The following is an 18,009-nucleotide window of genomic DNA, read 5'->3' as shown; positions in this document are numbered from 1 at the left end:
CACTTATTCTCATTACAAACAGGTGAACTTTTTTTTTCTACTTTGGAAGTAATATAACAACAACAAAGAAAATTGAGTATAATTCACTCATAATCTCACTCAATGTTAACTATTATAATTTTTGTGAATTCCTTCCTGGTCTTTTATGTGCATGCTTTTTTACAGTTGTGGTATACATATAATTTTATATCCTTCTTCTTAGGTTAACATATAGACATGTTATGTAAGTGAACATATATATGTTCCTGCAATTACAGTGGTAATTACATTTTGATTGGGTATGTAATCATTATGTGCATGTATGGACATAATAGTCTTAACCAGCTCCCCACTATTAGTCACATAGGATGACTCCAACTTTTCACTATCATAAATAATGCTATGAGAACATCTTTATCCATATAAATTTCTCAAATTTCAGATAATTTCCTTAGAATAGATTCCTCAAAGATATATTATTAATTAATTGTATGATAGTTTTATTACTCTTTATTCATATTTCCAAATTGCTTTCTGAGTGGGTTTTGCACTTTATACTGCCCCAGTGGTGTCTGGAAGTACCTATTTCATCATGAGAGAAATCCTCACTGGGAAGTTTCAAACATTACAGTGTCCCTTCATAGAGCTATTTGACCTCCTCTCCCTTTAGTCTAGTAGAATGTATCCAAGGTCTGTAATCATGTGGTTTTTCTGGCTAGTCCATATTATTATCATCTCCTGGTAACTGATTGATCTATCCTTAGATCTTCATCTGAAAAGCTCCCTTCTTGAGTCCCAAGTTGATATCTTTAGACTTCACATAGAATTTACATTAGAAGTTACTTCCCTAGTCACCTTAACTGATCCCAAGAAATGTCTTCACCATTCTCCCTTCTCTTTAGCTCTGACCTAGGTTCTGCTCTCCCATAATAAAGCTAAGGTGGTCTATTTTTCCTTCTGCCTTAGGTTAGGTTATTGTAGTGAATGCTGAGCATCCCCATTGTACTTCAGAATGCCATATTGAGTCTTACATGCCACTCTTTCTACCATCCATGTCTCTTCTTGTTCTGAAGTTTTCACTTAAAGATGAATGAAAGCAGAAAGGGGTCTAACGGGACTAGACACTACCAGAGATATTAACATAGAAAGGTAAGAAAAGATAGTAATAAACAAAGAACAGACAAAGGTTACACTCTAGACAAGTTCTCTTCTACACCATCAAGAAAAAGTTAAGGAGAAGAGAAACTAACAGGGTGGTGAGGGAAGAGCTCAAGGAAGAGATATAAAAGGTCTGGGGAAATGGGGAGGAGGGATCTTCCTGGGGTAGTGGAAATGTTCTAAAACGGAATTGTGGCAATGGTTGCAAACTCTGTAAACAATTTACTAAAAATAATCATTGAATTGTACACTTTAAATGAGTAAATTTTGTGCAGGTTATAAATAAAGCAGTTAAATAGAAAAGATCAGGGGAAAAGGAATTTAGCTGACAAAAGCAGCTGAAAGATAAACTGTTAGAGTCCTAGAAAGAAAATAAAAATTTCACTCTAGAAATGAAAATCTCAAAGCAGTGAGAAGTAAAGTAGACACTGCTAAAACAAAATGGAGAGGAAATACGGAATTCCTGGGAGGTCCAGTGGTTAGGACTCCTCCCTTCTACTGCAGGGGGCACAGGTCCAGTCCCAGGTCGGGGAACTGAGATCCCACAAGCCACACGGCCAAAAAAAATTTTCAGAGGAAATAGACAAAGAAATGAAGACAATTAGAGAAAAGAGAGGAATTACAGAATACAGATTTAGCTTTTGCGAGGACAGAAATCATTTCTGTTTAATGCTTAGTACATAGTAAGTGCTCATGAAGTGTCTGTGGAATAAATGAGTGTGCCAGCATGTGAGGAATAAGTGTCCTTGAAGAGAATTTAAATAAGTAAATCAATAAACAAGCTAAAGATAAGTATATAATCTCTTTAAATATAGAAATAAGGGTAAAGTATATGAATTATAGTTATGGAATATAAAAATATAAATGACAAAATCAGGTGGGTTAAAAAGTATAAGAGATTGGGACTTCCCTGGTGGTGCAGTGGTTAAGAATCTGCCTGCCAGTGCAGGGAACACAGGTTTGAGCCCTGGTGCAGGAAGATCCCACATGCCGTGGAGCAGCTAAGCCCATGCGCCACAACTACAGAGCCTGCGCTCTAGAGCCCGTGAGCCACAACTACTGAAGCCCACGCACCTAGAGCCTCTGCTCCGCAATAAGAGAAGTCACCGCAATGAGAAGCAAGTGCACCTCAAACAAGAGTAGCCCCCGCTCACCGCAACTAGAGAAAGCCCGCGTGCGGCAATGAAGACCCAATGCAGCCAAAAAAAAAAAGTATAAGAGATCACAAATAATATTTGTCAGTAAATCAAAATTACTGATTTGCTCATTTTTTAGATATTAATGAGAAATTTCCAAATTTACTTTTGAATCCATTCCAGAAAGTAATTTACTATAGTGGTTTACTAATGCCCTGTTGGAAAACTAATGATTAGCTCCTGTGCATGGGCTGGGGAGCTATTCTGTATCATGTGCATGGGGGTGCATGTGGAATAGAATAAGAGAATTATGGGACTCATGATCAAGAATAGAAAGTTATTGGGACTTGCCTGGTGGTCCAGCAGTTAAGACTCTGCACTCCCAGCACAGGGGGCCCGGGTTCAATCCCTGGTCAGGGAACTAGATCCCACATGCCTTAACTAGAAAATCCCGTGTGCCACAACTAAGACCCGGTGGCTCAGCCAAGTAAATAAATAAAATTTTTTTTTTAAAAAACCTGGTTTTAAAAAAAAAGAATAGAAAGTTATTAAATAACATTAATCCCATTCCATTAAGAAAAAAATTAACTGGGCCAGTGTTAAGCCCATAAATTTTTAAAAAGCAAAAACAATCTGGGAATTCCCTGGCAGTCCAGTGGTTAGGACTTGGCGCTTTCACTGCCGTGGCCTGGGTTCGCTCCCTGGTTGGGGAACTAAGATCCTGCAAGCTACACGGCATGGCCAAAAGAAAGAAAGAAAGAAAGAAAGGGGGAGGGAGGAAGGGAGGGAGGGAGGGAGGGAGGAAGGAAGGAAGGAAAGAAGGAAGGAAGGAAGGAAGGAAGGAAGGAAGGAAGGAATCCATCCTTACCTAGCCAACTGTGGTGGATTAAAATTATGGCCACAGCAGAAACAGCCCCTCCCATCAAGACCTGAAGAGTTGAATCTACTTCTCACCTGGGCATTGTGACTTGGCTTTGGCCAGTGGGACATCAAGAAGCATGAAACAAGCCAAGGCTTGAAAAGCATTTACACATTGGGGTTTGCCCTCTCTTGCTTCTGGGAGCTAAGACCACCATATGAAGAAGCCTGGGCTAGGCTGCTGGAGGATGAAAGACCATGTGGAGAGAGAGGCCCAGCCATCCATTCCTACCATTTGGACTGAGACCCCAGTTGGGCCTGTGAGTGAGACCATCTTAGATAATCATCAGCCCCAGCTGAGCTGCCCCAGGCCAAAACAACTGCCCATTCAACCTATAGAATCATGAGAAATAATAAATCATCATTATTTTAAGCCACTTAGTTTTGGGGTGATTTATTATACTGCAACAGTGTAAGAAAATAGGTACACTTATACACTCTTTTTTTTTTTTTTCATACACTGTTGATAGGAATGTAAAATGATTTAATCTCTTTGGAAACAAATATGGCTATTCCATTGCTCAAATTTTATCATAAGTTATATTTTTACAAATGTGCAAAGATATATATGTATAGGGGTGTTTGTTTCAGGCAGAATTTTTAATTCCAAACAGTAGAGCCCACTCCAGCATGTCTAGCTCGGGAGGAATTTACTAATGTACATTATAGCTTGCAAAGTCTCTAGGAGGGTCAGGCTGTATTGGCTAGGCAGCCAGGTGGAACACTCAAACTTCCTGTAGGGCTGTCCCAGTGAAGGGGATATCTCAGCCACTTCCTCCACCAGAAAATGGAGTCTGCTTACCATACATTCCCTCACTCACCATGCTCATTGCCACTTGGAGTCTAGTTGGTAGAACTTCGGCCATATGCCTGCACCAGACGGCAAGAAAGGCTGGAAAAGCAGTTTTCTGCCATTTACGCCAGGGACGGGCTTCCTAATTCCAAGTCTGGGAAAGGTGTTTAGAAGGTACTGGGCAGTCTGAAATATGACAGATGTGCTCTGCAATGTTCAAGACAACACTATTAATAATATCAAAGAACTGGAAATAATCCAAATGCTCAATTAGTAAGTGACTGGTTAAATTTGGGGATATTCATATAATGGACTGCTATGCAGGCATTTTTTAAAATCAAGTAGATTTTTATCTTCTAACATAGAAAATGGCCATAATATTTTATGAAGTGAGAAAAACAAATTACCAAAACAATGTGTATTTTTTAAATGTTTACTTGTATACGCAGAGAAAATATCTAGAAGGATACATGCCAAACTGTGATTAGTTGTTCCTTCTGGGAAATGACCAGTTCCTTGGGGGCAAATGTTGGATGATGGGGAAACCATTTGATATTTTATAGTATCACGTATATTGCTTCTTTTAATGTAACAGCTTTATTGAAGTTTCTGTGGATATACTTACTCTGGACATTTCATATAAATGGAATCATATAATATGTGGCCTTTTGTGTCTGGCTTCTTTCAGGGTTCATCCATGTTGTAGCATGTGTCAGTGTTTCATTCCTTTTTATTGACAAATATTTCATTGTATGGATATATCATATCTTTTTTATCCATTCATCAGTTGATGGACATTTGAGTTATTTACATCTTTTGGCTATCATAAATATACTGCTATGAATGTTTATGTATAAGTTTTCATATGGTTGTATGTTTTCTGTTCTCTTGGGTAGAATTACTGGGTCATATGGTAACTGTATATTTAACTTTTTGAGGAGCTGCAAACTTATCCAAAGCCACTGCACCATTTGCATCCTCACCAACAATGTATGAGGGTTCCCATTTCTCCACATCTTCACCAATACTTGTTATTGTCTGTCTTCAATAATATTACAGTTTAGTAGGGAGGACGATATGTAGAGAAGGAAAGGAGTGAGCCAACATTTGTTTTCCACTGTTTGTTAGACACTGTGATGCTTTACCCTTTTCAAACCTCAAAATCCCCTTTAGGTATTTTGGGAGGCATTTAAGGTAGGCATCATTACCATGATTTACCATGAGGAAGCTGTTGCTCAGAAAAGTTAAATAATTTTCCAAATGCCACACCCATGACATGTACACAATTAATCATGATATAGGGTAGGAAGTGCTGTGATAAAAGATTCATGTAATTTTATAAGAATTATAAAAAAGCAATGATAACTCATAGTTGGATTAGGAAAGAAAGCCAGCATATGAATTTGAAGGACAGGGATGCCAGAGATGCCAAGATATGAGAAGAAATTGCATGTATGTGCAAGTCCATGTGTTCTGAGTATTTTCTTTGCAGCTGTTTAAAGTGAGCAGCTTAATGGCCCTCTATCCTGTCAGAGGTTTAAAACATGAGCATCCAACCTGTGATTGTATAAGATGCCTTGAGGGGAAACATTGCTCAACCTTGTCTAAGATGCCACTGGTGTGAATTGCTGTGGGCTACTGCAAGAAAGCAAGCAGGACGCTGAGAAGGGCTTTTAAGGGCATGTACTCTAAAGTCACAGGCACTTACTTGATGGGGACAGACATTTTTCTAAGAATGCATTTGCTGTGTGGCTGGCCATTCAGTGGACTATGAGTGCAGTGAAGTCAGTGAGCTGTATTCTTGGGAGACTCTGGTGCGGATGTCTCTTCCTTTGTTCCAGAGCTCCTGACCTTGCTCAGTCATAGCACGTGGGGATTCTCCCATGGAATTCTTTAGAAACCATGAAGGAGTCAGGCAAGTGAACTAGATCCACGGCCCAAAGTTGTATTCATCCAGCTCACTCATCCACCAAATTTGGTTCCAAATGGTGTGTGTCTGGCTGTTGTCAGAAATCAAATTAAAAGATGAGGATTTGCCACCACCAAGAAAATTGCAGGAGAGAAACTCCCCTCAGTGTTTTGAACAGCATTAATACCTGCCAACTACACCAGCAACAATTCAGAGGGTGGCTTCATCAAGCATCTTATTTGCAGGGATAGAAAACACAGGAGCTCTGTGGTGCCAGACAAACCTGGGTCCCTGTATAAGCTCTCCCATTTCCTAGCTGCATGTGGGACCTTGGGCCAAGTGCTTAGCTTGCTTAGCCAACCTAAACCCACTCTTTGTGGTTTTTAGGTACCCAAGGCACAGGGTGGATGTGAGAATAAAATTGTACATATGAACTGCTTGCACAGTGCCCAGCCCATGGTAAGAACTTGATAAAAGGCAGCTATTCTCATTAGTGTTAGCTTTCTTCTCTAAGAAGAGCACTGTGGTGTTTTAGAAGTTTGAAAGCACTGAGAATATGGGCTTTTCTCTGGAGCTTACTGCAGAGCTACAGTTGTTAACTCACACTTTGGATTAGTCACCCTCAATCCAATCAGTCAGTTTCCTACATTTCATTCACTGTTTGAGCTCAGAATAGGATTAAAGGGAAACCAGGATTCTGTTGTGCACATAAAGGGAAATATGGCAACTTTGGTACTGAAGGCCCTTGGCACAGTTAGGCAAAATAATTCTCATTTTCCCTTGAAATTTCCCCTTTACTGTCAGGACAGTATCTCTTTGGGAGGGTGGAAAAGAAGACCAAGTTCTCTTTCTCCATTTCCTATAGTCTTGAGAGCTGACCCTGTCCTCAGTATCCCCTCTTCAACATTCCACCAAGAGTTGGCCACTTTGGGACTTCTGTGGGGTTTCTGGCTTAGGGAACTTTGGTTCAAAGCTATGAAAACCTTTTGTATAATCATGGCTATCCTTAATGTTCAGTGTTGCCTGCCAGTTGCCCCACTGAGTAAGTCATCTTGTATGTTAGTGATATTCACATTTTTGTGAGAAATAACCAGTGAAAATTCTGAGATCAATGGTTTTAAAATATTTCTTTTTTCTCCCTAGATTTCTCTTTCCTAAATGTCTCGACCAGTGTTCACAAGGTAAGCAATATGCTCTATTTTCGCTTGCATGCCTTGCAAATTATGTTTAGATGCAACAGACTTTTCTTCATGCTCCCACCTACCATTCTGAAATCTAAAGCAAATAAAACTGATCCAGGGAAAACTTGGGCATTTTTTGCTTTTATCTTATTTGATAGGCAGATTTCTTCCAAGAGTTTGTCTCTTAATGATAATAAATTGCCATGGCAACACCTCTTCTGAGCTGGGCTTAAGTCTGCCCTGGCCTTCCAGCTAATGTCAGTGGACTGAATAGGTATTCCTAGCCTGTGGATCAGCAAGATTTTGATGCATTTCTCCTGTCCCATGAGTGAGAGTATGGCTGAGTAGAACCTTCTCCCTTAGTCCCCTGCTACATATACTGAAATTTTCCACGTCTCCTTTATAACATTTAGAAAAATCCACCCATCCTGTAGGTTATACTCAACCTTGCATTGTCCTACCATCTGGCAGCCTGAGAGCAGCACTTTTTAGTCATATTAGCTATGATGGCTGGAGACCCAGAATAAATTCTAAATTTCCTACAGTTAGTGATAAAATACTTATTGTTGTCAGAAGACCTGGGGTCTGGGCTTCCTGAAACAGCCCAGCAAGTAGAAATCAGATGGAAGAAAATAACTCAGTGTCACCAGCACAGTTTTGCCCTGCTGATCCCATTGCCAATCCACAGGGAATGGAGACAATAGCGCATTCATAGAGCTGTTGTCTTGGGAAAGAGCTGAGCTGGAGGCTGTGCAGGGCAGGAGGCCGGGTCACTGGAGAGAAGAATGTGTGTGTTGGACTGCTGCACCAGGGAGTCTCAAGTCTAGCTTTTAGAGGCCTCTGTTGCTTTCTAGGCACTGCACCCCAGAAGCAGAGTTGAATGGAAGTTGGCTGGGTCTATCTACAGTGTCCACCCCAGGTAGATTAAAGAGATTTTATAGGGGCTGGGTCAGTAGGATCTGGTAACAGACTAGATGGGGGGACATTGAAAAAGGGGGTATCTGGAATGACTCCTAGGTTTCTAGCTTGGGAGATTGGGAAGGTTCATGGTACCTATCCTTGAAATAGACTACATAGGAGAAAACGTAGGTCCAGGAGATAACCAAAGAGAGCTGTCTGGTCCTTCGATAAATGTTTGGAAGTTATGATCAAAGCCAAGGGTGTGGGCTATAGTCAGCCTCTCTGACTATATGATCGATCATATAGTGATCGATCACATGATCGATCACATGACGATTGCCACCCTAGTGCCCCTTGGCTTCTTGACACTTTCTCCTTCAGTGCCCCTCTGCTTTTTTTGCATGTGGGAAAAAGATGATCAGGCTACCTTGGCAAAGAACCTTAAGCAAGTGTTCTGTCTTTACTGTCCATGAACCTGGGCCAGCATTACAAGAGGAAAGCTCTTTTAGGCCAAGACAGAATGAGTTCTGTCTGGGATTTTGTAGGCATATTTCATTAACATTGCCTTCCAACTCATTGTTCAAAGGCAATGTGTGTCAATTCTGTGCTTATATAAAGAAAGCTGGGGTGGGGGTGGGAGGACTTCCTTGGTGGTCCAGTGGTTAAGAATCCACCTTCCAATGCAGGGAACTCGGGTTCGATCCCTGGTCGGGGAACTAAGATCCCCCATGCCGCGGGGCAACTAAGCGCATGCGCTGCAACTACTGAGCATGCGAGCCACAACTAGAGAGCCTGCATGCCACAACTACAGAGCCCACACGCTTTGGACCCCACACGCCACAAGAAGAGAGAAGCCTGTGCACCACCACAAGAGATCCCGCGTGCCGCAACTAAGACCCAACGCAGCCAAAAATTAAATAAATAAATAAAAATGTTTATAAAAAAAGAATTTAAAAAAAAAGAAAGCTGGGGGAATTCCCTGGCAGTCCAGTGGTTAGGACTCGACGTTTTCACTGCCACGGCCCGGGTTCAGTCCCTGGTCGGAGGACTAAAAAAAAAAAAGAAAGCTGGGAATGTGATCAGATGTAGACAGATAACCTTGAGGTCATATATGCTGTTTTCTGAACTGCAAAGGGCTTGTTAAGTGATAGTGCCTTGGTAGACATCTTCCCCTTACATCTGGGCCAAGAGGACCCTATAGACTGATCTGACCTAATTCACCATGGGCATGGACCCTCTGGGGAGAGAGGAGATAAAATGCAAGTATTTCTTCCTCCTCAGAGATTTGGTGGCTCTCTTAGAGGCAGGATCTGCCACCGGTAGACAAACATTTCATGTCCCAAGGGAGCAGTTGCCTCCCTTCGCTCCTGTTCATGAGTCAAGCTCCCTGATTCATTGCTTTTACAACAAAGGATTATTTTACAATGAGAAAAGCACTGTATTGTAGCCACAAGATGATGTGTATTACAGAAATCCAAGGATTAGGAAATAATCTCAATCCTTAAACAACAAGCAAGGCTCATTATAATGCTGGCTTTAAAACAGAGCGCAGATAATTTACTACCATGACCTGCTTTTAGATGTATCTGTAGATAGACAAAAGAAGTGAGATTTGTATTCTTCTGGGCTGCTGGAAGTCTTTAGCCAGACTGGGATGGTCAAACAGACCTCAGAGATGTTTCTCCACTCTTGGGAACGGGCCAGTCCAGGCTGCCTGCTCACTCACAGCCCAGACTGGTGAGACGTTGGCCAAATCAGAGTATCCACTCCTTGATAACAGAGCAGAAGGAAGCTCCCGGCCCAAGCAAGATGAAACCGCTCATGATGGCCTCTTCACCCTGTGCTCCAGATAACTGCTGTACCTTGCCTTGAAGATGGCATTTCCTCTTGGCAGGTAGCAGATTGCATAGCTGGCCTAAGGAATGCTGGGGATAATCCTTTTGCTTGTTTCTCCACAAAGCAAAGTCCCTTTTCTATGTCCAATTCCTGACCTAGAATCCAAAGCCCACAGTGTTTGTCTACATGGTACTCATGGGGCAGACAGGACTTTGGGCAAGGTGTCTGTCAGAGACTCAGACCCTAGCCTTTTCTCAGGCAGGCCAAGCCTGCGCTTGTGACCCTGCTGCATGCCACTCAGGTTGGCACATTTGCAGTAGTCTGACTCTCCAGTTTCTTCTGCCCAAGAAGATGCTAAGTAGTGTCCTAGGGCCTTTATAGATCTTCTCTCAGCCTTTCCTTACTCCTCACTGCAAGATCCACCACAGCTATTCTTGTCTTCCACCCCTGGGAATGTCATGGGCCTCTTGCAGGAGCCGGCTCCCATAACTGCCATCTCTGGAATGTGCTGAGCCTTCTAGAACCCTGCCTGCTACCCCACTGTGCCACATTCTGGGCCTGGCTGCCTGGCCTTGCTTTACTCAGTTTCCAAAGGCCCCAGCCACTTCCTGTGGCTGCACCAGGACATGGGGTTCTGGCAGTAGGCTCACCAGGCTGTCCTCACTGCCTCCCCACAGCCTCCAGAGTGACCTTTCTAAATGGGAATGGAAGCACAGGCACTACCAGTGTCACCTTTGTTAGGAGGCTTTCCTGAAACTCTAACTGCAGATGGTCCATCTTAATGTTAAAGCTTATGAACAAGGAAGGCATGTGAGTAACCTTTTTAAAATAGAATAAACAAAATGCAGACATATTCTCCATTTGAATTCCTAAGTCTTATGCTGTTAGCACATCTAGGCCATACCTGAAGACCTTGAGAATAGAAGTTTTAAGTGTAGGAGAAGCTGTTAAGAAAATGTGGTTCTGTATATTCCTATATACTTGTATATGCATAGACTATCTGAGGAGGCATACCCAAAATCTGGTTATTAGTGGTTGCCTCTGGGGAGGAGAAATAAGGCTCAGGGTGCCAGAGAAGGGAAGAAGAAACTTGAACACCCTTTTGTACCTTATCAATTTTGCACCAAAAATATGTATATACTAATAAATCTTAGAAACCTTCCCAGATGGCTGTCTGATGAATGGTACTTGCTCAGACCTGCAAGTGGGAGAATTTTTGGCATGTGGGCACCCACAGCTTAGTTTCTTAGGCAGCTGCCTCGGAGGTCAGGTTGCATGTGTCTTTTATTACACTTCGTTCATTCGTTCATTTTTTCAGCAAATCTTTATCTAATGCCTGCTGTAACCCAGTCCTGGGGGATTAAGAAAGGCTTCTGGAAGAGGTGCTATTCAAATTGTCTACACCCTGAAGGAGGAGTTGGCCCTCCTTCAAAAAAACGAGAGAAGAGATGGCTCCAGGCAGAAGAAACAGCAAGATTGAAGGCCTGATGGTGATTAGAGTACAACTAGGGCCCTGAGGAAGTGCAGCATGCAGATAGGTCAAGCAGGCCAAGAAGTTTAGATATCAGCCTAAAAATAATTGGAATGCATTAAATATTTTAAGTAGGGAAGTGACTTGATCAGATTTATGTTTTTGAAAGATTACTCTTACTACAGTAGGAAGAATGAATTGTAAAGGAAGCCTGGAAGTAGAGAGAATGAGCAGTAACCTAGTGAAGAGAGAGCAGTGGTCTAAACCAGGCAGATGGTAGCAGGGACTGAGAGTGGAGGATGGACGATGGCCCAGGTTTGGGGAACTGGGCAGTCGGTGTGCCTTTCACCAAGTGACCACTTGGATGTCAGGGGAAGCCATTGAGGAAACTCACCCTTGAATCCTCAGAGGTCTCTCAAGCACTGTGCAGAGGCATATGGGCCATATTTACCTAAGGCCGACTGACTTGCTGTGGAGCACTAACAGATACCTGCGAAGAGCAGGACTCGTGTCTCAGAACCAAGGAACCAATAGATTCCCAAACAGTGTGTAAGCACTCAGGAAGCAGATTGTGTGCTCAGCAGTCAAGCCCTACCTCCTGACATCTATGATCCTAGGCATATTGTATACCCTTTGTGTGTGCCCTGTCCCCATTGTTACACACGACCATTGACATGAAGCTCCTAACCCCTGTTCCCTGGTTGCGAATGGAATGTGGTTATGAGGTTAGATTCAGTCTTTAGAGTTTTGGAACACTTTTTATAAGTATGATTGGTGAGAGGAAGGAAGTATCACTAACTTCTGCCTCAGACCAGAGGCAGGGGCCAGGGGTCCTGGAAGTTGCCTTCAAACCAGTGATAGCCACTCATCTAAACCATGGGCTCAGCAGCCTAGGCTGGTGAGAGTCATGTGACTTACCTTCCTGCTTGTTGCTGTGGCTAAGGTGTGCCACAGCCACCTCTGTCAGTCTGAGGAATGGATCGGTCCAGGCTCCTTGGTGTACATGTAGGGGTCCCATTCCCAAATGATGAGATGGTGGTGGTAGTAGTGTCAGGTTGCATTTAATGAGTTCTTACTCTCTGTAGCCTGTGATAAAGCATTTCACAGATAACCTGGAGATATGTGTTCCCATCTGACAGAGGAGGAAATTTGGGCTCAGAGAGAAAGTTGAGCAATTTGCCTAATGTCACCCATGAATAATTAGTGGAACCGAAAATTCAGACTCAGGTTTACTTGGCTCTAAAACCCATGCTTTAATCTTTACCTTATGCTATCTTTTTACATACATGAAGAAGATAAATAAAAATATAAGCCTTATATTTTAAGCACTGCCTGTGTTATTCAAAGGAGCTCTCGTAGTTCAGAGAAAGAGAGACAGCAAGGTGGCATGAGGGGAGGATTGGGATGGTAAGGTATTAGAGAAGATTGTAAGGAAGAAGTAAGCTTTACCAAAAAATTTTTTAAAAGGGCTTAAGTGAAAAAACAAGGTACAGAATGGTATAGTATGCCACTGTTTGTGGGAAAAATGTATACATACACATTTACTTGTAAATACTCAGCACATATCTGGAAGAAAACTCTGATAAATGTGGTTGCCTCCAGGGAAAGAAGTAGGTTGCTGGATAGGAAGGGAATTTACTTTCTCTGTGAACCCTTCTGTGCGTTATGAGTTTTGCCCTCAAAAACTAAGTACAGCTAATTCTTTAAAAAACAAAACACTTGACTGAAGTAAACAGTATTAGTAAGAGTCCTCTGTACTGAATATTCATTATTCAGGATCCTACAATTACAGGGTTACTTAGGAAAGCTGAAGTCTCATAATTTAGAGACATTCACTTATAAACTAATCGTTTATAAAACTAGTCTCTATTAGTAAAAAGATTGATGATGAGCATTGAGTCTTCTTAGGTATAGAATTAATTATAGGCTTCCCTGGTGGCGCAGTGGTTAAGAATCCGCCTGCCAATGCAGGGGACACGGGTTCAAACCCTGGTCCGGGAAGATGCCACATGCCGCGGAGCAACTAAGCCTGTGCGCCACAACTACCGAGCCTGTGCTCTAGAGCCCGCGAACCACAACTACTGAGCCTGTGCGCCTAGAGCCCGTGCTGCACAACAAGAGAAGCCACCGCAGTGAGAAGCCCACGCACCGCAACGAAGAGTAGCCCCCGCTCGCTGCAACTAGAGAAAGACCGCGCGCAGCAAGGAAGACCCAATGCAGCCAAAAATAAATAAAATAAATAAATTTATGAGAAAAAAAAATTAATTATAACACCTAGGAGAATGCTGTTACAAAATAGAATATAAATGTTGAAAATCTCAAAAACCTATAAATGAAATTATATTTAATAAAAAATTAGGAGGCAACAAGAGAGAGATATTACCTCTACATCTTCTCAGGTGGGAGATCAGTAAATTTTAAAGCTGTTAAGTCAAGTTGTAAAGAGTTAGTTATACTCTTTAAAGATACAAAATTATCCACTCGGGCTACTCTGGTGGCATGGTGGTTAGGAATCCACCTGCCAAGTCAGGGGACACGGGTTTGAGCCCTGGTCTGGGAAGATCCCACGTGCCGTGGAGCAGCTAAGCCCATGCGCCACAACTACTGAGCCTGTGCTCTAGAGCCCACGAGCCACAACTGCTGAAGCCCACACTCCTAGAGCCTGTGCTCCACAACAAGAGAAGCCACCGCAATGAGAAGCCCGCACACCGCAATGAAGAGTAGCCCCCGCTCGCCACAACTAAAGAAAGCCCGCGCACAGCAACGAAGACCCAACACAGCCATAAATAAATAAATAAATTTATAAGAACAGTAAAACTTTAAAAAAAAATAAGTATCCACTAGAGGAACTATAAAATTATTAATGTAACCAACCAGAAAGTGATAGTGGAGAAGTGGGACAAATTTAAGGGTATATGAACTTCCTTGTCTGTCATATGGAAAAGTCAAAAGACATTGTCTAAAGGTGACATAAGGATAGCTATCATAAGAACATAAAACAGACTATAAGCCCACCACTTATCAGAAGGAAAGCAGAAAACAGAATGCAGAAATCATACTGCTAAAAGTTAAAAAAAAATTTTTTTAATAGAATTCCACATAAACAAGGTAACAGAAACAAAGTGTCAGTAAATATAAATGGAATAAACACCTATTAAGAGGAAAAGTATCTCAGATTAAACCAAAAAATAGAATCTAATTATATGATGTTCTGTACAAGAGAAGCATCTAAAACTAAGTAAAGATGGTGATAAAAGAACGGACAAGATATAACAGACGAATGCAAACAAAAAGAAATGAGGTTGATATTAATAACAGCAGGGTTGAATACCAGGCAAAATATTGAAGAGTCTAAAAAGGGCAGTTTTGGGAGTTTCCTGGTGGTCCAGTGGTTAAGACTCCGTGCTTCCACTGCAAGGTGCACGGGTTCAATCCCTGGTCGGGGAACTAAGATCCCACATGCCGCACAGCATGGCCAATAAATAAATAAAAGGGCAATTTTTAATGATAAAGGACACCATCTACAACCTGTCATGAATATTTCTGTACCAAATAATTCAAAAGAAAGCATATACCTTTAAGTTACTATGTTACTAAACAAGAAATAATTTTTCTTTTTATTGAGATATAATTGACATATAACATTGTATTAGTTTCAAGTGTATAACAGAATGATTTGATGTTTGTATACATTGCAAAATGATAACCACAGTAAGTTTAGTTAACATGCATTGCCTTACATAGTTACAAAACAATTTTTTTCTTATGAGAACTTTTAAGATCTACTCTCTTAGCAACTTTTAGTTATTCAGTACAGTATTATTAACTGTAGTTACCATGCTGTACATTACATTTCCATGACTTATTTGTTTTATAACTGGAAGTTTGTACGTTTTGACTCTCTTCTCCCATTTCTCTCACCCTCTACCCCCTGCTTCTGGCAGCCACCAGTTTGTTCTCTGTATCTGTGGGCTTGGTTTTTGTTTTTGTTTTTTGTTTTTATTTTTAGATTCTGCATATAAATGAGATATAATGAGATCATATGGTATTTCTCTGTCTGACTTATTTCATTTAGCATAATGCCCTTGAGGTCCATCCATGGCAAGATGGCAAGATTTCATTCTCTTTATGGCTGAGTAACATTCATATATATATATCATGTCATATATAAGATAGATATATCTTAATATATATCTATCTTATATCTCCTTTATCCATTCATCCACTAATGGACACTTAGGTTGTTTCCATATCTTGCTATTGTGAATAATACTGCAATGAACATGGGTGTGCAGATAGCTCTTCAAGATAGTGATTTCAGTTCGTTCTGGTATATTCCAGAAGTGGAATTGTTGGATCATATGGTACTTTTATTTTTAATTTTTTGAGGAATCTCCATCCTGTTTTCCATAGTGTCTGTACCACTATGGAATTGGCATTCCCAGCAACAGTGTACAAGTTTCCCTTTTCTCCACATCCTCACCAACACTACTTATTTCTTGTCTTTTTGAGAACAGCCATTCTAACAGGTGTGAAATGCTGTCTCATTGTGGCTTTTTTAAATAATGAATTAAGCATTCAACTTAAGAAGTTAGAAAAAGAACAAGAACTTTTTTAAAGCTAGATTATAATAAAAAAGATTGAATCTATAAACCAGATATATCTAGCATGTTAAGCAACACTATGGAGATGCAATCAGCAAAATCTAGACTGAGAGAAATAGACAAGATGCAGTTTTTCAACAAATAAATCACAAAGAAGTAAGAAAACTATAGATTGAAGGAGAATTATGAGATGCATCAGTGAAATATAATGTATAGGCTTTGTTTGGTTCCTGTTTCCAAAAAATTAAGAAAATATTGTTGAGACAGAAAAATTTGAATATGGACTAGATATTTTATATTAAAGAATTTATTGTTAATCATTCGTTTTTTTAAAGAGTCCTTATCTTATGATGATACATACTGAAATATTTTTGGATGAAATAATAGGATGTCTATTATTGGCTTCAGAATCATCCAGTGGGGAAGGAGAGGAAAGGAGAAAAGGTTGGGGTATGGTATAGAAGAAATAGTTAGCCAAATGTTGATCTTTCTTGAAGCCAAGTAATGGGCTCATGGGCGTTCATTATACTATTTTTTTCTACTTTTGTATATGTTTGAAATTTTCACAATATTAAGTGAATAAAAATGGTTGAATAGCACAAATGCAAATGATACTATAGCAGAAATGGTGGATATGCTGTGATCCTAGCCATGTAAACATAAGTATGGAAGAGGTATTACAATTGTGTTGGCATGGTGGGATGTGGCAAATTCTCTGATTTCGAAATTATCTGTAGTGCTGTGGATTTTACTTCTATATTTTCACAGAAAGGTTGAGAGTGATTGTGGCCCACTCCACAACCTCTCTTTACATGCGCCACCCTTCCTTACTATGTCACTCTGTGAATATCTTTGTTAGCACTTACCTTGGAACTGTGGGTCCATGGGTGAGACTTCTTGACTGTGCACTCTTTGAGAATGGTTAACACCTGACATATGGTTTGTGCTTGGTACATGTCTGTGTTCTGAACTGGTGAAAAGTCACTGGCACCAGTTCCTGATGAGGTTAAGTACATGGGATATAGAAAGGGCCCTTAGATGAAAAAGCTCCAGGTATCAAAGCGGAATTAAGAAGACAGAGGAGGTTAGGAGATGAGGCAGCTACAGAGTTGAGGCCACTTACTCCAAGAGGTTGCGGTGGCAGAAAGAGGAGCAGAATGATGGCTATGTATATCAGTGTTGGGTGTCAGGGGTGTCTACATTAGGGGGCTGCTAGAAGGGATGATCAGGGGAGGGAGCAAGGGCTCACATTTGTGCAAACCCTCAGCCCCAGTCAGGACTCTATAAAGGCTGAACTGTTTTTGGTTTTGTTCCCCAGGCCTGGTGAGTAATGTTGTGTTCACCAGTCACACCACAGAGCAGAGGCACCCTCTCCTCATTCAGTTGCAGAGCCTCATCAGAGCTGCCAATCCTTCCGCAGCCTTCATTCTTGCAGAAAATGGGATTGTCACCAGGTAAACTTACCAGTTCACTTCACTCCGCAGGACCAGCCACTTTCTCAGATGCAGCAGTCTGGCTATGGCCCACTGGGTCTTTCCACTGTATCAAAGACCTGAGCATTTATAAAAGTCAGGTCTTGAAGTGCTTTTGATGCTGTGTAAAAATCACCAAGAGGACCCCACATGTTAATATCCTGTACTGTTTTGAGATGTTTTGTTTTGATGCATTCACGTTCTCATCATTAAAGGATGGAAGTCAAGACTCTCTCAATGTTCTTTGTGTTAAGATGTGAGAGAAATGGCATAGAAACATAGGGAAATTATATCTTTACTTCATAGACCTGGGTTCAAATTACAAACTAAAAATAGAGAATTAGTGACTTTGTGTGTATGTATGTATGAAAACATCTCGTCATATAGCAGTTTTGTTTGCTCAATAAGGTGCTAAAAGGTGTATACTTTTCATATAGTTTTGACTTTTGAGCATTGCATATATTTTACACATTCAAAAATTAAGTCAACAAGGAGGGAAAAAATACACACAAAAAAGTGAATCCATCTGTATACCAAAGTAATAAGAACCGTACATATGCAAAATAATTCAAGTGGCTTCTGAGCATAATCCTCTGTTGGAACCCTGATTCCAAACGACATCACTGATTAGAGAAGGGAGATTATAAATATG

At 41.0% G+C, this 18,009-nt stretch overlaps 1 protein-coding gene across 5 annotated transcripts in view; it reads left to right on the top strand.

Annotated features, from left to right (window-relative positions):
* DNAAF9 (dynein axonemal assembly factor 9) overlaps positions 1-18,009 on the top strand; it is a 147,978-nt gene that overhangs the window by 115,750 nt on the left and 14,219 nt on the right. For all 5 annotated transcript variants that reach the window (XM_061208327.1, XM_061208325.1, XM_061208328.1 and 2 more), the window contains 2 exons: positions 7,037-7,074; positions 17,204-17,339. In XM_061208327.1, coding sequence (XP_061064310.1) covers positions 7,037-7,074; positions 17,204-17,339 — 174 coding nt within the window. The remainder of the gene's footprint in view (positions 1-7,036; positions 7,075-17,203; positions 17,340-18,009) is intronic.

Source organism: Eubalaena glacialis, chromosome 13 (assembly GCF_028564815.1).
Source record: "Eubalaena glacialis isolate mEubGla1 chromosome 13, mEubGla1.1.hap2.+ XY, whole genome shotgun sequence".
In the NCBI taxonomy this organism is placed as follows: Eukaryota; Metazoa; Chordata; class Mammalia; order Artiodactyla; family Balaenidae; genus Eubalaena; species Eubalaena glacialis.
The sequence above is the reverse complement of the archived record's forward strand: the minus strand, read 5'-3'. Positions and strand labels throughout refer to the sequence as shown.